Source organism: Polyodon spathula, chromosome 57 (assembly GCF_017654505.1).
Source record: "Polyodon spathula isolate WHYD16114869_AA chromosome 57, ASM1765450v1, whole genome shotgun sequence".
In the NCBI taxonomy this organism is placed as follows: Eukaryota; Metazoa; Chordata; class Actinopteri; order Acipenseriformes; family Polyodontidae; genus Polyodon; species Polyodon spathula.
In genome coordinates, this window is record NC_054590.1 from 917,271 (window position 1) to 942,270 (window position 25,000).

At 43.4% G+C, this 25,000-nt stretch overlaps 1 protein-coding gene across 3 annotated transcripts; it reads left to right on the forward strand.

Moving 5' to 3' along the window:
• The first annotated feature begins 1,881 nt into the window (after window positions 1–1,881).
• Window positions 1,882–24,994, forward strand: LOC121307649 (kinesin-like protein KIF19). Of its 3 annotated transcripts, none has more exons than XM_041239877.1 (20): window positions 1,882–2,564; window positions 3,301–3,381; window positions 15,538–15,648; window positions 15,862–15,949; window positions 16,480–16,616; window positions 17,915–18,040; window positions 18,209–18,403; window positions 19,277–19,423; window positions 19,632–19,754; window positions 19,929–20,082; window positions 20,404–20,578; window positions 20,691–20,889; window positions 21,137–21,407; window positions 21,682–21,803; window positions 21,890–22,053; window positions 22,206–22,311; window positions 22,434–22,551; window positions 23,003–23,391; window positions 23,756–23,918; window positions 24,458–24,994. In XM_041239877.1, exons 1-20 carry the CDS (start codon window positions 2,526–2,528, stop codon window positions 24,592–24,594), a joined length of 3,045 nt encoding a protein of 1,014 aa, XP_041095811.1. In that variant the 5' UTR covers window positions 1,882–2,525; the 3' UTR covers window positions 24,595–24,994. The 3 variants fall into 3 exon arrangements, with proteins under 3 accessions (XP_041095811.1, XP_041095810.1, XP_041095812.1); XM_041239876.1 differs by having other exon boundaries at window positions 1,884–2,564; window positions 23,003–23,406; XM_041239878.1 differs by lacking the exons at window positions 1,882–2,564; window positions 3,301–3,381; window positions 16,480–16,616 and having other exon boundaries at window positions 15,557–15,648; window positions 23,003–23,406.
• Window positions 24,995–25,000: the final 6 nt, after the last annotated feature.

Here is a 25,000-nt window from a genome sequence, read left to right on the forward strand (position 1 = left end):
CATCAAATATGAAGAGATATGTTTAAGATTACTAATTTATTCCTTCAAACCCTGCTCTGTACTGTAAAAATACAGGGAATCAGTTCAATCCCCATACCTCAACCTGCCCCTTCACTGGAGGGACCACCGTTTCTCTTTATGGGGTAAGGGAGCACTTCAGTTTTCATCCAAACACAGATTTTGCGACTTCCTGCCCAGTTGTGGTGAACTGTATGGTGATTTTATTTCTAATTATACATGGAATTTATGACTAAGAATCCATAAATGTCACACATCAGCAACCCTAGCTTATTGAAGTAAACACTGAAAGTAATTCCCCTGAAATGAAACTTCATATTGAATGGTGTCCTGTTACACAAATCCAGAGAAAGTCACAGTGTGTATTCATTTTTTGCATAAATAATAGCATCTAACGCTTTGTCACATTACTGCACAGGGCAAGATTCATGTCTTGTATATCTGTCACCTGTCGTGTCATTGTCTGCCTTGGATAGATACATAGCTAGAAGTGCCAAAGGATAAACGCTATACAATGCAATGCAATTTCTATTTCTATAGGACAATTTGTTTATTTAAATAACAAATCCCAAGCATTGGCTCATTCATTATCAGACCTACAGAAGCCTGACCATGTACAGTGGCAGCAAAACATTTACAAATAAGGAGAACAGAAAGCAGCCGAGCATTATATAAAACAAGAATTAACAGACCTGTGTGCTGTACAGCAAGTTAAAATACCTTGGTCGTCAAAGCAGGGCTGTGTTTTAATAATCTAACGTATCTACTTTTACCACTGTTTAGATCAATTGAATGTTAGTTTAGTTTTAAAGAGACAGAGGGACTCAGACTAATCTATGTAACTAATTACTAAATGCCCAGCTGTTACCCAGAGTCTTGGGCTAAACTCCTGAGACAGTAATAATAAACATGACCCTTGCCAGATACAGGTAATCCCTGAGAGATCCAGCAATATGCAATGCATGAGCCTATCCTTTTACGAATAAACTTTAAATCGCTGCATGTTTAAATGACACGGTTGTGCTATTAGAAACCCTGTGTTGTATTAGTCTAAAAACAGCAACAGATCTAACGCCACTGTTAAAAGCATTACTAGAGCCAGCACTATTAAGCTCAATGTAATTGACTCCCTGTGTGTCGTTCAGTCTGTGTGTGTGTCTGCCACTTACACTGATGTCTCATACAGTTATTTCAGGCTCAGATTTTGCATTTCGAATGGATTTTATTGCATACCCCAGTTTTTTGTTTCTGTTTTTGTTTTTTTGGTGTGTTACGGCTGGCATTTAGACACAGCAACACAATGCATGCAAGCTTGTTATTGCATTTTTCAATTAGGTAACAGGTGCTACTGAAGTGATTAGTTGTACAGCAGATGGGCTGTACATTATACAACCCTCACCTCTGTCTCTCTCTCTCCTATGAAAAACAGCTGTGGTGTAGCTGGAGATGGATTTAAAAAAGATACCTGTTAATTTGTGTGACTGTGATTTGAATTTGTTCTATGGTAACACTCGGATACATTTTTCTGTGTTAATCTAATTCATTATTGTTTATTGAAGGGTTAACTGTTTGTTTAAAGTTGAATTAGTTTTGTAATTTACCAAATGTTGCTTAGATTTATTATATATTGTCCTTATTTAATATTGTAAATGCAGTATATAAATACTACTGTTAGATTTTTGAAAGTTTAAAACATTTTTCAAACAAGTGATTATGTTAATTAAAGTGCTTTCGTCTCAGCACAGCAGTTTCATTTTGGTTTGCATGCAGTTTAACTAAGCTGTATCTTAAACTGACTGCAACTAATCCTGTTAAGAAAAGGTGATGTTGACCTCAACCGCCTGCAGAGGGCGAAAACATGAGGCTCAAGGATGGTTGGTGCAGTGGCTGCAATCATTATCGTGTTGTTGAATGCCAGGGAGAGAATAATGGTGTGGTGTGTACACTTTAGTACTGATCTCTAAGGGGACCTGGGAACAACACAGAACAGGAGAGACAGAAGGAGGGGGAGAGAGCGAATTATTCCGACAAGCTGCTGATCAGACCGGTTGCTCAGTTTTCCTGTCTCCACTGTTTTACAGCACAGGGGAGAAGCAACACAAATAAACTGACACATCACCATCGTGCCACAGAACACCTACTGCACGGTGCTGTATTTGAATTACCGTGTCGTGTCACGCAATCGTGAATTATATAACTAAGTCAATCGATTAATTATTTAATTAAGGATACCTCGTCTTCTTGACGTCATTTTAATCAGCGAAGTGTCTTGAGAGTGGGGAAGCATTGCGTTCTAGCGACCGGACAGGTGTTGCCATAATTAAGGGTATTCTATTTGTCCTACGTGAAATTGACAAGGAGGGGGACCCGTGATCGCAAGCTTTGTTGCCTATTGCACCTACCTGGGGCTGAACAATGCAGGTGTCTCGTCTTATCAACGAAGCACTATTGTCTTAACATCGGTACAGGCAATTGAAATATTACAAGCCAACTTTACTGATACAACGATGAAGGAAACCGGAGACTCCAAAGATCAACAACTCACTGTAAGTTGGCCGTCATAGTAGCCTAGTATTCACACATGATTTAAGTAGTTTTTATTATTGACAATAAATACAAACAAGAAAGTCAGAACCTTAAATCAATTAAAAATAATGAATGCATTTACTAATTAAAAAAGTATTACAAAGTCTCGTTTTAATCTTTTTTTTTTTTTTTTTTACTAAATGTTTTGGAGTAGACGAATTCATACAATTCTATATAATATAGACGGATCAGTGATTAATTAATTGATTAATCGATTGCCCGCGTGCACTGATTACTCAATTAAAATAAATGTCAAGACTATAACCCCTGAATTAAATACAAAATGTACCTATGCAGTACATACATGCATTGAATATGTCTTGGATATTTATTAAATGTATTTATTATTATTATTATTAGTAGTAGTAGTGGTAATAATAATAACAACAACTGAAGGGCACAGTTGAAAACGATACATATATAAACATTTTGCTTTAAAATTTCAAGTTAAACAGTTTTTGAATGAAAAATCATCTTAACAGACAACTAGTCATGTCAGAAAACTTCCAGTCACTGATTTCAGATTTGATCGCCCAGCAGACAAACAAGTAAATTTTTCCAGCACTGTCATCCTAATAATGGGCAATAGTTTTAATACTCCATTCTCAGCTCTGGTATCCAAAAGAGTTGATCAACCCTATTTCTAACTTAGTATTTGCACAACTCACAAAGCATGTACCCTGTCTGTGTGCCCAGGTGGCCCTGCGAATCCGGCCCTTGAGTGAGATGGAGAAAGAAGAATCGGCCTCTATAGTGGCTCACAAGGTGGACAGCCAGGTAAGAGACCAATAACCCGTTCTGTACATTGCTGAGAACTGCATTGAACCTGCTGGCTGTCTGACCCACAGTCCTGATTCTCCATACTACAGTATACCATATCGAATGTGCTGGCTCTCTGATCCCAGTGCCAAGTTATTTATTCTATACTGTATGTAATTTGCTGGCTCTCAGATCCCCAGTAGTACTGAGTTCTCTATATTGTATATAATTAGCCGGCTCTGAGATCCCCAGTACTGCGCTCTCTATAGTGTATATAATTCACTGTATTCAGTTGCTTATGAAAGCTCCTATTATGAACAGAGCTCTTAGTTGCTCTCGCTTTCTTGGTTTCAGAAGAGCAAACCGGTTCGGTGACATGGGACTGATGAGGATCATTATGTTGTGTAGGCCACTGTTCTCCTTAGTCCCAGAATGCACTCCTGCTTGCATTGTTGTCACTCTGACGTACAAACAATTTGGAAAAGGTCTTTGTAACGTGTTGTATATTTATCCACAATGAAATCGCTGTTGTGTAGATAATGATGCATCTTCCAAAACTGGTTCAGCTAGAAAATCAGCATTTGTGAACTGCTTGAAGATTGCACCTGATTTTTTTAACACGTACACACCATCTGGAGAAATGTTCTTACTGTAACATGCAAAACAAAATATTAATATTTTAATTACACTTCCTTGTAATGAAGTTTTTGTTATAGGTCCTCCTTAAACTATAAGGTCTACATGTATTTGATGGGTAGAAATCAAGGTATAATTACAGTATGCTCTAGCATTGATCCCTCTGTTACATACAGGCTGTGGGTCTACAGGGTTATCTGCTCCTTACCCCTGCCTGGAACCTGCAGTTAAACCGTTGTACACTGAAGTAGCAGACCATTGTAGTTAACATTGCTGTCAACCAGGGATGGGCACAACAATAATTTCCTATTTACAAAATGCCTATTTTAAAATAAAAATAGAATTTTCAGAGACTATTTTTCTATTTCAAATACTTTTTTGAAATGAAAAACGATTTTGTGTTTTTTAATTACTATTTTCCATTTAATATATGTTATTGGCAACCTATTTTCTATTTGTATTTGAAATAGATTTGTGGACCTATTTTTTCTATTTAAATAGTTTACTTCATTATTTTGCCCATTCCTGTTGACAACCAGAAACTCTTTGTCTTAAATTGGCTTAAAATGAACTTATAAAAACAGAACATTCTATTATCGCCCAGGAGTGTTCCTTCGAGGCCCCAGCTCTGCTGATTAGCAGATGTGGGGTGCGGGTTTAGCTGACAGTGAAAGGGTTATTGGGTGTAGTCAAAACTCCCCAGGGGAAACATCCGAGCAATTCATCCTCTCCGCTTACATCGTGTCAACTGAATGTAAACCAATGCAGAGAGTGTCTTGAGGCTGTTATTGCACGCATATCAGCATGCAGGCAGGATGAGTATAATTGTATCATTTTAAAGCTTTCACAGTTTTTTGTTTCATAAAAGCATTAATACAGTACCTACACATTACCTGCTGTGGGAGTGCCCTTGTCTTTTGTGTAATGTCTTCGCATTCAGGACACTTGCTTGTTGTCACGCTCAATTAGCTGTCTGGTAATCCCCATCTTGCATATTAATGTTTAAAAAAACGATTGACACATTCCATTCAAAAGGTCATTAATAACTGAAATGGCACTTGCTTCATGCATTTCCTGGGAAGGTGTTGGGTGTTGGGTGTCCTGGTCTTAATAAATAAAGCGACTCGGTTTCCTCCAGAGCTCTTGTAATACATGTTCTAGAATCAGAATACGAGACACACACAAGAGACAGCAGAATTTTCTGAGGCAACGTATAGAAGGTCTGTATACTGGCTGCCCTCCCTTTCCTGAGGGCGTACGAGGCTAGTAGCTGCATTGAGATTATTGGTGACTTTGTGCCAATACCACAGTTTTTCACTTGCCTATTCTCTGTGCCTAGCTAACTGGCTGCAAACAAATGTAAAAATGTAATTTTAACAAAACTGTACAGGTAAAAATCCTAATAATAATGAGTTATCAAAAACTGTGGATTATGAAATTTAAAAGAACAATTAAGTGGACAAGGAATAAGTAGGTTTTGTTGATGGATTCGGGGGGGGGGGGGGGGGGGGGTGTTGCAAGTAATAAACACAGGAGCACAGGTTGGGCCAGCTCTTAAGTCTTACACGTGCACTGTAGGGTCAAAAGTATTGGGGAACCCTCCCTCAGGGTCGTAGTTTGTAGTCTGGAGTCTGTGCAGTGTGCTGCTGACAGTGTGACGGGGTAGATGTTGCCCCTGTTTCAGAATTTATAAAGAGCAAGCGGGCCGGGCTGCGATGTCATGTTGACAGTGGAATGGTTTATATGTAGGCCCCTTCTCCATGGCGACACAACGACAAGGTCAGGGTCATTGTTTGACTTTAGTACTGTAAGACTCAGGGTGAAACATCAGCTGTGTGTAACCAGGGGTGGGGACTTATGTAGTCACAAGTGGAATATTGTTCTTATTTATTTATTTTTATTTCTGACATTGTATAAGGTCAATACCAATAACCATGAACAAAAGGACGATGTAGAGGGAGGTCCATGGCCAGCACTATTTTGTCCATGGTTGGTCTCTGGTCCATGGCTAAGACATAATTACAACCCTACACATAGTGGTAATATTGTTGGTACAGGAGTATTGTTGTTGAGCTTGTCCTCCCTTGGTCTCTCTCACATGCTGCTGCCACAGGTACTGAGACCTCGCCCAGCTCATACACAAGGCTTTCTTTGTGAAACAGGTGGCCGATATAAAAGATACTAATTTTGGAAAAAAGAATGTAACCAACGCAGCTTGTGACGACAGAGATCTTAAAATATCTGGGCCAGGAAGACAAAGACTTTATTTAGAGAGGCCTCCTCAAGGGGGGAGATCCTGTTTGAGGAGCAGGATGACTTTGCAAATCCCCTTCTGTGTGCCGGCGAGCGAGAGAGACAGCTAGTGTCACCAGTCAGCTTTGGTTCAGCGTTTCAGCTTTTTATCAGTTTGGATTCGAAAAAAAGATTTCCATGGATTTCTTTCCGACTTAATTTTTTAATTTTTTTTTTTTTTTTTTTTTTTTTTTTTTTAAGTGCAGTCATGTTGGAGCTAGTTTAGGTTAATTGGCTTTACATGGTAATGAACTAGTTGTGAACTTCAGTTGAGAGCGGTAAAGCCATATCTGTCTTATCCACAAATAGACTCAGTCTCTTATTGGCACAGCAGATAGACATCACATTGGTCTGTGAACCTGGAGACCAGATTCTGTGCACCTGGAGACCGTAGTCATTACCTCTATATTGTGTGAAGGACGCTGACATCTACATCAAGGGAATATTTCAATTGAATTCTGAATGCAATCATATTCACTGTGAGTCAGTGTTACTGCAAGACACCTGGTCGGTGGATCAGCTACTGGCCTCTCTCAAAGAGATTTCATTAAGACTTGCCCACTGCACTGCATTCTGAGCCATATATGACTTTATCCAAACTGTAAAGGTCAATTTCTAAATAAGCTCATGGAAATGCATGGCTTGGCTTAAACTGTTATGCAAAGAGATTCTTATTTTGATCCCTGTAAGGAAGGACTCTGCTGTCTTAGTTAATCAGTGCCGTTGACCCCCCTCAAACAGTCTAGGAGGCGACAGCTGCCCTAAAATGCAAACCGGTAGTGAACTGCGGTTCGAAGGCCAAACAAAATGATGTACGCAGTCTCAATACAACCCCATGTGACTGTTGTAATGAGGGTGCTTTGGTACATGTCTGTATCTTACAGGTAAGTTTGAAAACTAGAGCCAGTGAATTACCCTGAAGAAACACTTGCAAACCATAGCATTATCATCATTGAGAAAAACAACAGATTTGGAACAAATATTGCACAGTGGTCCTGATAGAGCAGCATATTGGAACTGACACCATACCATGGCCCTGAGGTGTGTCAAAATAATGTTGTTGATGAGGCAACAGCTCTTAACATTGTAGTTGTCTTTCCCCTTTTTTAATTATAGATCTCTTCATAACATATCCACATGTAATTATGTATGCGCTGACGATGTTCATTGAACTATGAATTGAAGATCAAACCCAGACTGTATTTTAACATGTGACTGGTTTTCAATAGAATTCCATTGTCAGGTCTGATCCCATGCGAGGCACACTGGTGTGATTGAGATTACAGCTCTCCATCACAGAACCAGCCAGCCACTTAATACCCATTATATAATCCTGAGACAGGGGGCACTTGCAGGGCTTCGACAGCTCCTGTCTCAGCCAGTGACAGAAAACGAACACAGTGCAACTTCTATCGCATGAATAACAAACGTGCAGCTAACAGAATCTACTGCAGGGTATTATCCCAACTGTTACTGTAGTGTGCCAAGATCATGTTCAGTTTGAAAGTAAATATATTCATTCTTTGCCATGTTATTCTGTGGTTTACCATGATTAGGGTCCTGTCTGTTTGTCTGTCTGACCCACTCTATACGGTGACCACGATAACTGCATTGATCTTGAACCAATCTTCACCAAATACTTAGCTAGCATAAACTCCTAGCCTCTGTAAAACACATTTATGAAAATATTTCTGCGGACCCTCTGTACTGCAACTGGCTGCATACCAAGATAGATCACATAAGGGAATATATTTTTTTTATATCGTAAATACAGTTTCAGTTTTTCATTGGGAGATAAGAAACCAAAAATAGAAACAAGTGTTCAGCGATTGATTGGTTTGCTTTCCTTTCTCACTTGTAGTAGCAAAGATGCTCCTGTGTTGGCGGAAAGAGGACAGTGAATAACAATCATTGGATGAGCTGACCCTGGTCATTGACCCTGGGCTGACCTTCAACCCTTGAGTTTGATCGCCTGTCCCTTTTGCGGGTCGGGCAGCCCTGTGTGTGACTGCACTGGCTTCCATGAGATTGCTTTTGAGCTCTGAAAGCCTGTCATTTATTTATTTAAGAAAATTTATGTTGCTTTCTTGAGTTATCTCTTATGATAAAACAATCTTGATTTCAAAATTCTTAAATGACAGCAAGGCAAACAATGCCAGGAATGCCTGTTTTTTTATTTTTATTTATTTACTGTTGTTATCACAGTGTTTTCAATTATCTTATGCAGATTTGTTTGTCATAAATCAATGGCCAGCTGGTGGAAAGAAAACCATGTCAGAAACACTGGCCCGCTCACCAAGAAGAGTTTAACCTGTCTCAATAGACGAATCAAAAGCTTTTCAGCTGGTATATTTTCTGCATAACATGTATTGAGTTTTGAGTAGGAATAGCAAACCGCGAGATGTGTGGGTAACACACAAAGTGATACGTTTTTAAGGTTAGGCACTGATTTTTTTTTTTTTTTGCTGTACCCATGCAGAACCATCAAGTACACTCTTTGAAACTCATGCCATTGTACAGGACCATCACATGTTTATTATGTCATAGATGGATAGCCAAATGCAAGCATACCTTGACTTAAACATGCTTGTGACAGCACTGTAAAACAGTCACTGATTAGAAAAAATATGTTATTATAAATTTCTGATCAAAATTCACTTGCTTGCATGGTAGACCACATCATGGTAAAATGGTTGTCTTGTATAAAGGAATAAAATTTGTGTGACAACAGTATCAACAATGTTACGGGTGCTACATCTCTGTGACTGACTGACTGGTTTCCCTTGATTTATAATAACTGAGGGCTGTACTCTTACAGCACTGATGCCCTCTTAAACTCCAGCACTCGAGCGCTGATTGATGCTCTATAAACTTGCACTGATTTAGATCATAGCTGCTAAACAGGGGGGTGGATTTGAGCCATTGCTGCTCGTTTAGGTGCAGCTGTAGTCCGCTGAAGGACCTCAGGACGTGTTGAGACCTGCTCGCGAGCTGGAGACATAGTAAGGTTGGTATTTGCATTATCAAACAGTGTGCAAAAACACATGGGTCAGGGGTCAGTGTGTAGCCTAGTGCTGCTCGTGTTTAGACAAGGGGCTGGAACTCGACAACTAGCCAAGAGGCTTTGTCCTGTAATCAAAGAAACAGTGGTTCATATTCTCTGTACACAGCACATGCAAGGGCTTTATTTAAGAAGCAGGTAGGACCCACTGTGAGCAGCAGGATGTGTTTCAGCAGGTATTGATTACATAAAAACACAGTTATGTAGTAAGGTGTTGATTTCAAAACAGTAAAAGCTGCCCTTCCCTCACCTGTACAATTTGAGTATCAATCAATGGCAATTAACTACCGTTAAAGCCCTCAACTGGCATTGAAAATATGTAGCAAAACTAGCAAATGCAGAATAAATGTGACCTTTCAATAACCCTAACACAAGCTACCACTGTGGGAACTGGCATATTGTTGTAGTCCTTTGTGGTGTTTAATCACAGATAACACCTTGCCCAGGACTACAGTCCCACAATGCACTGCAGAGATGAAGAATTTCTGAAGGAACTAAGGAAACTGAAAATGATTTAATATTAAAAGGCTAAAAGAAAGGCAAGACAAATAATCTCTTCTAAAATATAAATGCATTTTAGTTAGTTGATCGACAGGTTCTTTATTAAATGACGCAGTCAGCTTGTTATTGATTGATAATCAATAATTTTGTAAACGAGAAACCGAGGAGTCCGCATTGCTTTGTGTTGAGTAATTAACATGTTTTATTCCATATAGTTAATACCTCCTAACATAAAATCTCTTAAAGGTAATTACTCGTAAAATACGAGTTTCGGCACACTCAAACTCCAGTCTTCAACTAGGCCTACATTGACATGATATTAAATAGTAAGAATATGACAATAGCCATGTTCATCTCTGTAAATATACCGTATTGCAGTTCCTTGAGATGTGAAACAACTTGCCATCAATTCTTGGCCATCACTTGTAGGCACAACACTCATCTTGTAGACCCTTTTTCTTTGACTAAGGACACTTGGGGATAATACCCTGTATTTCTTCAAATAAGTGCAATGGGATCTATAATTTTCACAGAACAAGCATGACCTCAGTTTAGCTCCCCAGCTCAGTGACAGTACTCCCACTATGCTGGGAACGCTCTGTGAACGCTGTGTTGGTTGAGCACTGACTCGGAGGTAAGAGCTTTGTAACCTCACCACACCTGGAGTGATTTGTCTTCCGTAGTCGAGTGGCCCCTTGATCTGTGCTTTAGACCGGTTTCGTAGCTGAGAAATTGCACAAAGAGAACAACACTGCAGCTAAGCACAGTCTATCAGGTACACTTTAAAATGGGCTGATGGATGTCTCTGAAAGGAGATACTTGAGTGTGTACAACGCTTTGTCACATCACCTTGCCACTTACTGCAGCACACAGAGCTGGCCAACTGACTGATTGACTGGAGAGACAGCTGGAGATCTTTCCCACAGCCTCTCGCCTCCCTACCTATTCAGTTACAGTTGCCCTAAAACAGAGCTCTCTAAAAGATGAGTTAAACTAAAGAAACTAGTCCATTCGACAAAAGTTTCAAGGTGTTTTTCCATCTACCAGATGGCTGAAGGAGCACAGCTCCTGACATTTGTTAACTTAATGGCAACAGGTGGCCCGATCACTTCTGCAAGGAGGAACTTTGCTGTAAACAAGTGTTGCTATGGCAGCTGCTCTACTCAGCGGGACATGGATTAAAGACAGCAGAGAAACAAAAGCAGAAACACCTTGTATCAAGTGACCGGCCTGCACAGCCTGCCAGCGACACAGATACTGTGACAGGACTGTTCTCGTTGCTTTTTGTGTTCCTGTTTTTCTCATGTGTCAGCCTTTGTTGTGGTCTGTCATTCAACAATGTGTGCATTTCTTAATCCTGTATCTACTTTATCTAGTGGTCACTTGTTTTGCAGTTTTAAAAATCTGCAATCATCTGATTGTTTTTATCCGTGATAAGAGCAGGACAAGCTGTTTACAGTCGGACCACATTTCCTATTTGCTACACTGTTTTAGATCTAACCTTTAGGCCACACTGCCTTCCTCACTGTCACTCGGCTCTAACCAGTATGCTGCACTGCCTCCCTCCCAGTCCCTTGACTAACCACTAGGCCACACTACCTCCCTCCCAGTCCTTCAGCTCTAACCACTAGCGCACATTTCCCCCCTCCCAGTCCCTCGCCTCTAACCAGTAGGCCACACTGCTTCCCTTCTATTTATTAAGTGAATTAAAAATGAAAGTACAAAAGTGCAGTCTATTATAACAGTACCGGTAGTGTGCAGCAGAGTGAAGTATAGCATGGCAAAGCAAGGAGAGGCATGGTATAGTATTCCCTGAATGTATCTTCATAAGGGTTTTCAGATAATGATGTCACTGTGGTCCCCTCTCCACTCCAGACCGTCAAGCTCATTAGTGCATCCATGATGAAGGATAATTCTTATATTAACCTTGGTAAGCCGGGAGCTTAAACACAGCCACTGAGCTGCTCAAGTCCCTCGCTCCCTGAGGCGAGATCCTGGTCACAGGCTGCCTGGTAAAAACACAGAGCCTGATAAAGTGAAGTGTATTACCAGTGTCTGTGTCTGGGGTAAAACTAACCACACTGGATGTGCCTTGTAAACTGCACTGTCCATGACTGTGTGTATGCACTTGTATAATGTGTTATTGCTATAGCGAAAGCTAATAAAGCAACTGGAGAGACCTGAAATGGCAACATTTGACAAACAGTACATAACTGTACCATTGCATTAGAGGCTACTTTATGAGGTAAAGTTATTAATGACGTCAGTTCAATGCATCACATGCAAGTATCCAGTGCACCTTGGCTGTTTCTACATCCCATTTTTATACCGTTGGTCCTGTTTTTTTAACAACGCTATGAACATGTTGTTTACAGACTCATTTTAGCTTGTAACAGACAGAAACACAAACCCCTCATTGACAGATTCCATGCATCATTTAAAAAAGCAGTGCTCTATTCTATAATGCGTGGATCCAATAAAAAAAAAAAAAAAAATACAGCGCTCGCATTTTGTTTTATGACGGCATCAAATCAATGTCAGAAACACCAGAGGTCCCAACCTTATGCTTTCTTTTTTTGATTGAGTAATTAATTGCAAAACTAATCACACGTTCTGAACTTGAACAGTTCAACAACCCTGCAATGCCACTTTTTACCCACATTGTATAACCATTCCCAACCACTGTAATAAAAAGAAAGAAAAAAGTGTTTTAATGTAATTATATCCTCATAAAAATATAATGGTAACACTTTAAAATAAGTATTTCCAGTGTAACTAAGACATGATTTCCTACTGATTTCAAATTTCACAAGTATGTCATGCTTTTCATGAGTTCATAACATTTCCCTTAATACACATGAAATAATCATGAACAGACACTTATTTTAAAGTGTTGCCAATATAATATATGCCACATTGAATTCAAGGTAATGATGTATAAATAAAATATTTTATAGAAGAAAAAAAACACAGTATCTGGTATCGCTGTGATACAAAACTTTAATTAAAATTTAAACGGGCAGCTATTTATGTGAGCCAGGTACCAGGAAATTGCTTTCCATTTTCTGCTTGCTCCATCGCTGCAGCACATAAATCTCCCTTCACTTTAATAACCCACATCTCAGCTGCTACCTGCTAATTTATTCTTTATAGACATTAGTAACGAGATCTGATTGCACCTCTCCAAGCCACTAACTGAAGCAAGAGCCTTCCCGTGCCGGAAATTAAAAACAGCTTCTCGAACACATGAGGAGAAAGTTTGCTAATTTGCCTTCACTCGCCCATTGTGTTTTTCTCCCTGGAGGGCTGAATGAGCCTAGTAATTCAAAGATACGCTGACAGTGCCAGGGTGGATCAGCAGTTAACCTGCAGAGCAGAAGGTGAAAGCCAGCATACCTGCAGAAACTACAGTTTCCCAGAAAGCAAGAGTCACGCTTTAGAGGCGGTTTATTTTACGCAAGACAGATAAACTCAAAACAAACGAGCAAACAAGTGTTTAAACAAAACCCAAGGTGTTCGGCACCCTCCGTCACGGTATGTTAACATGCTGGTGGTCCATACCTTTCCAGCAGCCCCTGCTTAAACAGTCTTAGGGTTTAACAAAGGTGTAGTAATCTGTAAACTTTTATATGGTTTTGTCTAAGTGCCATGTTAACCCTTGTGAAACACGCGTGTGTGTGGAATGGGTAGTGTGTTGCTGTGTTACAAATACCACACATTGGTGTGTCTTGTACTGTCAAATACATTTCTTACTTTTCTATTCGTACCGTGATGGAAGCAGGCACGCAGTTTATAATGTGGGAGCTGTCAGGGAATCTCCTGTCTGGTTAATCAGGGAAAGAGTCTTCCCTGTGAAGGAGGGGCAAACATCTAAGAGGACCCAAACATGTTTATGGGGGGCTATACTGTTTAGTTGAAGAGTCTCGAAATCACTTAGCAAAGGGACGGTATTGCCATGGAGACAATCTCAGTAATAATCAACAGTATGACATAAATAATAAAGTAAGTTTTAGTGTCAGAATTGCTCAAGCTGTTGCATTGTGATGAAGCCTCACTCCCCCAGTTTAGCCCTGTGCTTGTGTGAGCAGACTGAGCCAACTCATTAAAATGGCTCAGTCTAATGGATCATTTCACACACAAAACAGTGCAGAGCTCATTAGCACACTTAAGAAAATGAGCAATACAAAATCTTCCTGGCACCAGCTGTCTCCCGGCAACCCAAAGCAGCCCGAGGGCCAGATGGTAAAGGATAAGTCAAGAAGCGCAAACTTCTCTGACACAAGTCTGCATCTGACAGAAACTGCATGCTGTGCCACTTTAGAAAGGCACACGCACAGTTTTAACTTACAAAATTCATTATCCCTCGCATCCTGTTGCACTGTTGTGTGCAAAGGCAGGCCAGGTAAACAGAAAACCTGTGTTCTCTAAGGCACCGTAAATACCTTTACAAGAGACTGTACTGTGGTTTTTGTCTGCTTCCCCGAACCCCTTAAACAAGCCTTCCTGGATATCTCCTAGATTCCCTGATGGCAAGTCTTTTTATTTGCCTACAATGTCAGCCTCTTGAGAGTTGGGACGTTTCTCATTCATTTAAACCAGGCACCTTCAAAGTGAACTGGCCTGTCCCATTAGATCTCAAGGAGTCATCAAACAGAGACACTGCCTGCTATAGTACAGAATATCTAGTAGCTGATTCACTATTCCTCTTAGTCAGAGCACACAGGGACTTTACAATCAACACTACCCCAGGAAAGCTATCCATGTAGGCTCAGAAAAAAGGTTTCACTTTTTTTGTTCATGAAAGTAAAGGTCATCACTGTATACAATGAAGTCACTCTGAATTTAGCTATAAAAGTGTTCATTATTTAAGAGCCATTTCCCCGTTCAGCTTTAAAGTGCTGATCTGCATTCTAGCACCTGCACGCTATCCAGGAATAGGTTTAGGCATTTAAATCAGATTCTAGCCTTAGCCTCTTCAGCTTAGACAGACCTAGGAGCAGTTTTGATCCTGAGCCAGGTCTGAGCTGTTGTCTGAAGAGGTGAATACCCTTGACCTGAGTTGTTCATTGAACTTGTGTGTGGTCAGATGGAGAAGCCAGGATTGCACCTTTGGCTTGTTTAATTGTCTTAAATATCTCCCGTCGGCCAGATTTACTAAGCTTTAATTCAAGAGGGAAAGAACGACTGTTAACTGCAAAGTTTGTTATCCAGTGTAACACAAACTTTATCTCTTGTTTATATTGTTATTTTTTAAAAGGAGCAGAAAGGATCCCGGCACCAATGTATTATCATGGTTTGTGAGGAAGTGAAAACACGAATGACAGCGAAGCTTCGGATCAAAATCTCAAGCTTTTCATTTCACACAAACACAGGCCTGTTGCCATGTATTGCAAAACCAAATGTTTACGAACTAAACAAATCGTAAGAAAGTGATGCAAGCAAGGCCCATTTTATTACCAAAAGAAACATGACCGTGTGAAGAGCATTCATGTTAGTGTGTTTTAGAATCTGTTGCATAATTCTTCAATACTTGATTTACAGTGCTATGCTACAAAAAAAAAAAAAAAAAAATCATTTCAGCTCTCTGACCAAGCCAGGCAGACATTCGCTGTGGCTAATGCCTTCCTTGTTCAGTATGCTAGTTAACTGGAGCCTGGCACCCTGTTCTTTGTCTCCCCGCTCAGATGGTTGTTCTCATGGACCCTATGGAAGACCCTGATGACATCTTGCGTGCAAACCGCTCCCGGGAGAAATCCTACCTGTTCGACGTGGCGTTTGATTACACAGCTACGCAGGTGAGCCACTGGAACTGCAGGCACAGGATCTCCCTCTGTTAGAGCCTGGAGAAACTGCACACTAACTAGAGTGGGCACCTCTGTACTGCCTTGTAGTTGTTTAATAAAACTGCATGGTCATTTAAAAAAAAAAAAAAAAAATTGCAATGTGTGTATGATATATAATGTGGAGATCTGTTTTATAAATGTAAATGTCCCTGTTTCCCACTCAAGGAAGATGTGTACAGAGCGACCACCAAAGGTTTAATTGAGGGTCTCATCTCTGGGTACAATGCCACCGTCTTTGCCTATGGACCCACAGGTAATTTATTTGAATTTCCTATATCCAGGATAACCAGTATTCTTTCAGTGGCTAATACCAACACAGTTACAACATTCTGTGCTTTCTGTTCCTTAAAAAGCAAATGCACATTTAATTGAATGTACTGTACATACAGCAACGTTTAGCAAAGTACACAAATAAAACAAACGTGTAAACTATCTTATTGCAGCATTAATCAGGGAATTCGTAATCACAGATGTGATCACGTGACAGGCCCGCTGCGTACTTGCACTCTGCAAAACAAAGCTTGTATCCTCCGGGCAATCCTGGATATTTAACACCATCCTCTTACCATCCACGCTACTTCCCTCCCGATCCCTCAGCTCTAACCGCTAAGCCACACTGCAGCGAATTACACCAATTCGTATTGATTCGCTGAAAAGCCATTGGTATCTCAAAATATGAATATGGTCCCACTGTGGTACTGTACCATTTCAACAATGGCAGAATAATTCAGCTGTAGCTGCCCTGACTGAAGATCATGCGGTAAGGGACCCCTTTGTGTGCAGGCTGTGGGAAGACGTACACCATGCTGGGGACGGACCGGGAGCCAGGGATCTATGTGCAAACCCTCAACGACCTGTTCAAGGCCATCGAGGAGACTAGCGATGACATGCAGTACAGTGTCTCCATGTCCTACCTCGAGGTGACTCCGTGTGTGTGTCTGGGTGTTATATCTGCCTGCATGTCTATATCTGTCCGTCCTGCTATATACAACCATTGTTCTCCTTTTATAAGTGTTACTGAATGTGTAAGGTTTCCTATTTATTAGTATGTGAAGCAACAAGGGATTGCTGTACAGACAATGTAGAAACACTGAGGAAGTGCAATGAATGAATAAGGGAGACGTTACTGTTACACAAACAGCAGGGCTCTTAGGGTGAGGGGTTATCAGCAGAGTGGCTGGGATTGACTGTAAATCCTTCCTTGTCCTGGTCTATATAAACCCGTGCAAGCTCCTTATCAGCCCTAGTTTATCTCTCAGGTCTTCTATGTAGCTTTCCAGCATGTGCGTGCGAACCACGCTGCGTGTACACAAGGAGATTATCTCTGGGGGTGCGTGTGGGAAAGGAAAGGTCAGGCTTGATGACTCTGCATCAGACTCCCTCCCTGCCCTTGTCAAGCCCAATATTGACACAGTAGAATGGAGCATGACACACGTCGGCTCCCCTAATAGAAAATGGACCTCAATACTACAGCTGGCAGTGTAGTTAACCACTCCAGTAAATGTCTTGAGCTGGAGAGAGATCATCAGGCAGCAGCCTTGTCTTGATTCAAACGGAAAATCTGGCTCTTGCTATAGACCAGTTTGAACAGATTGCAAAGGGCTACCTAACAGAAGCTTTTGTAAATGTTTTTGAAACATTGGGACAGTATATCACATTGCAATTCCATTGATAAATATTGATATTAGAAACAGTAAGAATTTGGCTGAGTAGGGGTAACAACTCTCTTTTTTTATTGGTACCAGTTTACTGCCTTTCCCCTGAAGATTAACTGCACTGGTATTTCAATGTCGGAGCCCCTTTGGTCAAATTATTTTCCTTCGCAGCACCAAAGCTTTTAACTGCTGTTTTATTGCTTTCCATTTTGGACACATCTGCTGCTTTTCACTTTCAGATCAGCACCTATTCCTCACACTCAGAACACACACTCTCTCGCTCTCTCTCCTGCTCTCCTTTCTTCTGTCTCTCTCACGCTCACTAATTCTGCCTCACTCTGTCTTCTCTCAAGGAGATTTAATCTGCACAGCATGTACCTGCACAGAAGAGTAGATAAAAATAGAACCATCTCAGGCTACAGCGATTGTTTGAGTCAGGGCAGAGTGAAGTAGAATTGTTCTTTGCATTCGTTGGCCTCTCTGCAGGTCCGTTGCTGTGTGCCTTGTTCCTTCAGCAGGCTGGTGGTTCCGGGTATTGCTGACTGGACTAATTCCTGTTTCAGATCTACAATGAGATGATCCGAGACCTGCTGAACCCCTCTGCTGAGTTCCTGGACCTGCGGGAGGATTCAAAAGGAGTAATCCAGGTGGCTGGCATTACTGAGGTCTCCACCATTAATGCCAAAGAGGTGAGCAGGCAATGCCTGTCAGCAAACCTATAAACCCAGAACCATCATTCCTGACCACACCCTGCACCCCTCCCTTAACCCCCCCCTCTCCCACTCCCCCATCCCTCTCACGCTATCATTCCTTCCTTTACTCTTCTCTTCCCCTTCTCTCTGTCTCTTTCTCTTCAGATCATGCAGCTCCTGATGAAAGGGAACAAGCAGCGCACGCAAGAGCCGACGGCAGCCAATCGGACATCGTCTCGCTCGCACGCGGTGCTGCAGGTGGCGGTGAGGCAGCAGAGCCGCTGTCGGGACATCCTGCAGGAGGTGCGATTCGGGAGGCTCTTCATGATCGACCTGGCCGGTTCCGAGCGGGCCGCACAGGTACACACGCCTCCCAGAGGACTAGTCCATGCCTACTTTTCGACACCTCCCTGAGAACTATTCGACACCTCCCTGAGAAGTAGTCCACACATCCCAGAGAAGTCTACACCTTCCTAAGAACTAGCCCACACCTATCCGAGTGCTATTCTATAGCACCCAGAGAACAGTTCAACACCTCCCTGAAAACTATTACAAGCTTCTCAGTGGGCTACTTCACACCTGTGTCAGAGAGATATTATACACTGGTCTTCATAGTGATGGCAAGGTGCTGACTGTATCCCAACTGCACCTCTTGTCACCTTAACCCCTGCACATCGACCCCACCCTCCCCCACACACACATACACCATCTTAACCCTGAACATCGACACACCACGCGCACACACAGAGACACACCACATACGCACACACACAGACAGAGACACACACCACACACACACAACTGCACCATCCTGTGAGACTGTGGAGCCACATAACTGGTCGAGCTCCACCAGATCAACGCTACGTGGACGTGCTACAAGAATACTTGGTGACAAAAACACCTCCCTTGTTGGTCTATATTAATGTAGATCCAGTTTAAGCATGTTTGTTAGGAAGCTGTTTGCTAATATGTGTTTGATACTCGATACATCGAGGGACAGTGTTGTTAATCTGAGACCAATGGCAGGTGATTTGACAGGGAATAGGTTTAAGAGCACCCCCTGGTGGTCAGCCTTTGTATAAAAAAACTCAATATAAAATTTACATAAAATGTTAGATACACTTGATTCCTGAAACCGAGCACTATGTAGTCTATATGTAAATACCTGACCCTCGCTCACTCGCCCTCTGTGTTTCGGTTGCAGTAAGTTACCACAGTCCCCTCTCCTTCTAGACTCAGAACCGTGGTCAGAGGCTGAAGGAAGGCGCTCACATCAACCGCTCTCTGCTGGCGCTGGGGAACTGCATCAACGCGCTGAGCGAGAAGGGGGGCAACAAGTATGTCAACTACAGGGACAGCAAACTCACACGCCTGCTAAAGGTAACAGCCTGCCTCCACTGCACCTACAGATAAGAAGGGCACTACCACTCAATACTGTTCTTATCAGAGTGTTTATCGCCATGGTTCGGACAAATAGATGGCCCACATGACTGATGTACCTGAAATGGCATGCACTCTGTAACTCTATATCAAAGCAGCATCTCGCCGTTGCAAGACAAACTAACATGAGGTCCGTTCTGATTGGCAGGATTCTCTGGGTGGGAACAGCCGTACAGTGATGATAGCCCACATTAGCCCCGCCTCCACCGCTTTCGAAGAATCACGGAACACGCTGGCATACGCCGACCGCGCCAAGAGCATCCGAACACGGGTAAGGAACAGTGTAGAAAAGATTAACACAGCAGCAAAAACTTTGTTGTTCCTTTTTTAATAATGCCGATGAACTTCCATAACGTGTTATATAAAACAAAAGACTTTTCTCAGTCATCTGCAGTCATGCGTCTGTGTTGAAGTCTGTTTCGTGCTGTCTGCCCCTATCCACCAGGTGAAGAAGAACCTGCTGAATGTGTCCTATCACATCGCCCAGTACACACACATCATCTCGGACCTGCGCAACGAGATCCAGCGACTCAAGAAGAAGATCGATGAGCAGGACAACCAACAGGTCAACGACGGGGCCGACATCCGCAACGTGCAGGGTAAGCCGCCAATACTTTCGATCACAATCACAGCGAGAGAAACCCTGGCGGGGAGAGCCAGGCTCAGCGTGCTTGTGGAAAAGCAACAGAAGTGATAACCAAGCCTTCAATATTAGTGGATACCTAATCACATCCTGCGCTACAATCACATGGTCAGATATTAGAACCCCAAGCTCACTTTGGTGCCTGTAGGATTAAGGTAGGCTCCTAATACGTGCTGCACTGGAGGATCTGTACTGTTGTAGGATAAATGAATGGGAAAGGAAGCTTACAGAAAAACGATAAGGGAAATGTTTGTTCAAGTTACCCCTCTACCCCCAGCGGAGGTGCAGGCCCACTCCACTAAGCAGGACCGGCGAGAGATGGAGAGGCTGCGTGGGCAGCTCATCGATGCCTTCCGCCAGCAGATGGAGGTCCGCAAGAGCCTGATGGAGCTGGAGAACAACAACATGGAGGTTCAGATCGACACCGCCAAGCACCTGCTCACCATTGCAGAGTGAGTGCAGTCCAGTCTGACCTCTGAACGAACCCAACACAAACCCAAAGTAACACATAGCCCAAGCATTAACCACCATTCCCTCTTGCCTCCCTCCCTCCCTGTGCCTCAGCTGGGAGCAGGAGAGGTCACGGCGGGCCCGGAAGTGGCGAGCGGGGCAGCGCAAGGAGAGCTATAGCAAGGAGGAGAGCGAGAAGGATTCGGACACTACCGAGAAGCCGTTTGCCAGCATGGAGACACAGGAGGTTGCCATGGCGAGGGAAAACCTGGCTGCCCTCATGTCTGCGAAGAAGAAGGTCTGCAAACAGAAGGTACATAAGAACATCTGAGCTTTCCAGGGGTGGGGCAGATAAAAAGCTGAATACACAATAAAAGCACCATAAAGCAGGGATGTAACGCGTGTCTCTAGATTATTGAATCTGCTCTTTTCATTTCCTTTATAGATTTGCCTTCTCTGTGCTTTGCATTGCTTTACTGTGGTATATTGCAATAATATTCTGGAAGGTTCTGATTTGCTGCAGTCTCAGTCCTGCCTGTTTTTCCCCTCCGGTGCTGCAGGTGGAGCTGGAGAGGCAGTTCCAGGAGATCCGGGAGCGTGCACGGCAGTTGGAAGAGATGCTGCCACAGCGGGTGAGCTCGGAGGAGCAGCGTGAGGTGCTGAGGCTGCTATGCAAGGTGCACGAGCTGGAGATCGAGAACGCAGAGATGCAGTCCCAGGCGCTGCTCAAGGACAACATCATCCGGCAGAAGAACTATGTGGTGCAGCGCTTCGAGCAGCACCGCAGCCTGTGTGACGAGATCATCCAGCAGCAGAGACAGTTCATTGATGGTACGGTCTCCTCGCTCACTCACTCACGCATACAGACACCAACAGAGACACACAACAGAGACACACTCACTCATAAAGACAGAACACAGACACACTCGCTGGCACAAACACACACACACAGATCTACCTTAATACCCTGTGATACTATAGTGACACAGTTTTGAAATGAAGTGGGAGTCTGCTGTTCAGTACAGCAACAGGTCGCAGGGGAAATGCATTCCTGTGTTGTGTTGTGTTATGCAGTAGCTAATACCTGGTGTGTGTTTCCTCTTAGATCACAACCTTCTGGTGCCTCCCCAGTTGCAGGAGCTGTATGAGCTGTACCTGAGGGAGCTGGAGGAGAGGAACCTGGACCAGGTCATGGCTCTGGACAAGGTCACCATCCGCTCACTCAAGGTACTGCCAAAATCCTTTTAATAAACCAGCAGGGTTCATGGAGCAATACCACACCCCTGTTAACCTCACTGCCCATCCTCTTTCAGGACGGCTCCCTGCCCAAGATCCACCAACCAGGGAAGGGCCAGCACCCCGTGCAGGATGTGGACTCGGACCAGGAGAGCGTGCGCACCATGGGCTCAGAGACCAGGAGCATACGTGGGAAAGCACGCCGGCACACCTTGCCTCCCATCATCCCTGAGCCAGAGAGGTGAGGAAGAACCTTCAGTACCTCCAGATTGTATCACAGGGATGGAAGTAACAGTTTAACTCATTCCCTGCTTTGCTGTGAGCTCAGGTGTCTTCTTTCCTCTGTGCTGTGGTTTTCTTCTCCCTAATCCCTGTTGCGTTTTGTCTCCCTAGCGACAATAACCGGGTGTTTAAGACCAGCCCCCACGCAAGGCGGCTCAAGAGCTCTGCGGTCATGACTCCTCCCCCCATACACGTCAATGGAATGGTGAACAAGGAGGTGGGACTCCCTTACAGTTCACTGTCACACTGGCTCAGTCTCAGATGAAATGCCTTTTCTGAAAAATGTGCCCTGGCTCAAACTCATTATTCTGCGTTTTTTTTTCCCCCTCCTTTTCACAGTATGCAGCCCATGGCAACGTGATGAGTTTGAGCAATTTCAGCCACAGCGTCAGCAGCCACCTAAACTCCTCGCAGAGCAGCTGTGACAACATCACTGAAACCCACCTGACTCGCAAGGGTGAGCTGACAGCATGGGGAGGAGGGAGCAGGGGGTGTGAGTGGAAGGTAGCCTTTCAGATGTATGTGACTAGCCCAGCCCATCAAGATACTGTAATTACTCTACTAGACTGCACTGCAATGTACAATGTAATTGAGCTCTTGTGTGTTTTTTGTACAGTTGGTGTGTAAAATGTAGGGTATTTTATAAAAAGTACAAAAGCAAGGCGTATTTTAAGAGAGGAGTTTATGTTTGCACTATAACCCTCAGAAAGCACTGCAGCTTGGATAAAGGGGGATCTACTGTATAACAACATATAAAACAATACAAGTATTAATACTTCTCAGCCCTCCATTGTAACTGTCACTGGCATTGCAGAACTGGAAGGGTCTGGTTCTGTCCAGGCAGTCTGCTCAGCTGTCTGTAGTGGTTGGCTGTGCTCATTGCAGTGTGTTAACCCCTTCTCCTCCAGAGCGGAAGCAGATCATGACGGGAGTAAAGAGCATTGCAGTCAAGGCGGCCCGCCGGCGCTCCAAGGTGCTGGAGGGAGACCCCCTGAGGCTGTTCCCTGCTGCGTACCCCTCCAAGGAGAAGAGCAGCATGTCCCTGCACTCGCTGGAGGAGAGCGAGGACCCCCCGGGCCCCCTGCAAGGCTTGGCCCCTGGGTTTGACAGACCCCCCAGTCCTAGGATGCAGCACACAGCAAGCGAGGACAACCTGTCCAGCAGTACCATGGACGGGGTGGGGCCTACACACACCTGGACACGCCCACGCCCACGCAAGGGAGGAGCCAAGAAAGCAGTACAGAGGGACCCCGATATTGAGGCCAGGAGACGGAAGAGGAGGTCCAGATCATTTGAGGTCTCCGGGCAAGCAGTCAGTAACTACCACTCCAAGCTAGCAAGAAACATACCGCTCAGCGTGTTATTTACTGATTTGAATTTTGTTTTCTTGTTTTGGGTTTTCAAATGGCTTTAAACTTAATGTGATTTGGGTTGTGTCTGCTACGTTGTTCCATAGTTAATGCTTCGGTGGACTGCAGGCCTTGTTGGCTGTCACTCTGCTTCTTTTTATATTTAGCACACAAAGGTTTTGAATGATCAAAATAATGTAGGAGAAGAATGGATCTCAAGGAATTATACTGATAACATCTTATTGCCCCATGAGCTGGTATTTTCAGAAAGGCAACAATCTTTTTAAACCTTCTCTTCCCGTCTTTCTCCAGCTCCAAAACTCCAAGAGCACAGCCCCCCGATTCCGCCCGCTGGACAGCACCTCAGACCCCCGCATCCACATCAATAGGCAGCCTGTCCCCCTGCAGCGGCCCCAGGGCAGAGGGGTGCTCCCACTCTCCAGGGTCAGACTGCCCCAGCAGGGCTACCACCCAGGTGAGGGACCAGCGCTACACGGGCATCCTGCAGCTTTTTCAATACTGCAGTCTGGAGGTGCTTAAAAACGCTTAGGGACTAGAATTCCAACTGTGTCAGGCAGCCTCAAATGCACTTGATGTTACCAACAATAAATGTGATAATTACCAAAGTCATTTCATCAGGAGCTTGTTCCCAATGACTCCCAGTATATCCTTTTTTATTACATTTTTAAATAACATATATGCATCTTATACTAACATATTCTCAAATATATACCTTAAACCGTCATACATGTATAAATCTATACCCATACCATCAGTGGTAATTATTAATAAGAGCAGTGGTATGACGACAAATGCTAAACAACACATTTAAAGTCACTGCAGAAAGCCGACAATAACCTGTATCTATTTTTGTACCTCATTTATAAATGGGTCCCTCGTTTTAAGGAAGCATTGTGGCTGGGATATGTCAGTATATGGACAATAGGCAGAGCGTGATATTAACAACAGTGCTAGTCAGTGCGTTTTACTCAGTTTATTTATTTCTTGTTGCAGGGCCAGCGACGGCAGCCTCTGACTCCTCCTCCTCCAGCTTCCCCCTGAACCGACCCGGGAACCTGAAACGAGAGCCCCCTTCGAAACAGAGGCAGCCCCTCCTCTACGTCACCGCCACGGGAGCACGCAAACACTGACCCGGGAGCACACCCTGACACCCTGTGGCAATCACAATGCAGGTTGATTTCTCTACAAACAATCACCTAGAAGCTCCACCCGCCCTGTGCATTTAATAGTTCAGGACTGGGGCTACACCCAGGCTCAAAGCGTTACAAAACACTCAAGATGTGTGATTCAGTAGAAACCTGTTCACGTTGAATTCAAAGGATGAAGGTTCAGTCTGAGCTACGAGGCTGCTCCAGTGGAAACAGTTTGTGTTTGCCTGGACACAGGTACAATAATCATCCAAGGAATGCGTTTTATAATCCCACATAATCTGCAACCTAAAATAAGGTCTGGAAAACGAAGGAAATGGACACTGCTGGTTAACCTGTTTGCTAGTGAGTTTAGAGCACGGAATCCATTGAGACATGTGCAGCACTT

What these genes read in the sequence shown, in the direction of transcription:
- LOC121307649 (XM_041239876.1), top strand. Translation starts at nt 2,526, where the DNA reads ATGAAGGAAACCGGAGACTCCAAAGATCAACAACTCACT. An exon ending in CCAAGAGCATCCGAACACGG is followed by an intron (nt 19,755 to 19,928) that starts GTAAGGAACAGT and finishes CCTATCCACCAG; the next exon opens with GTGAAGAAGAACCTGCTGAA. An exon ending in CCAGCAGGGCTACCACCCAG is followed by an intron (nt 23,919 to 24,457) that starts GTGAGGGACCAG and finishes TTCTTGTTGCAG; the next exon opens with GGCCAGCGACGGCAGCCTCT.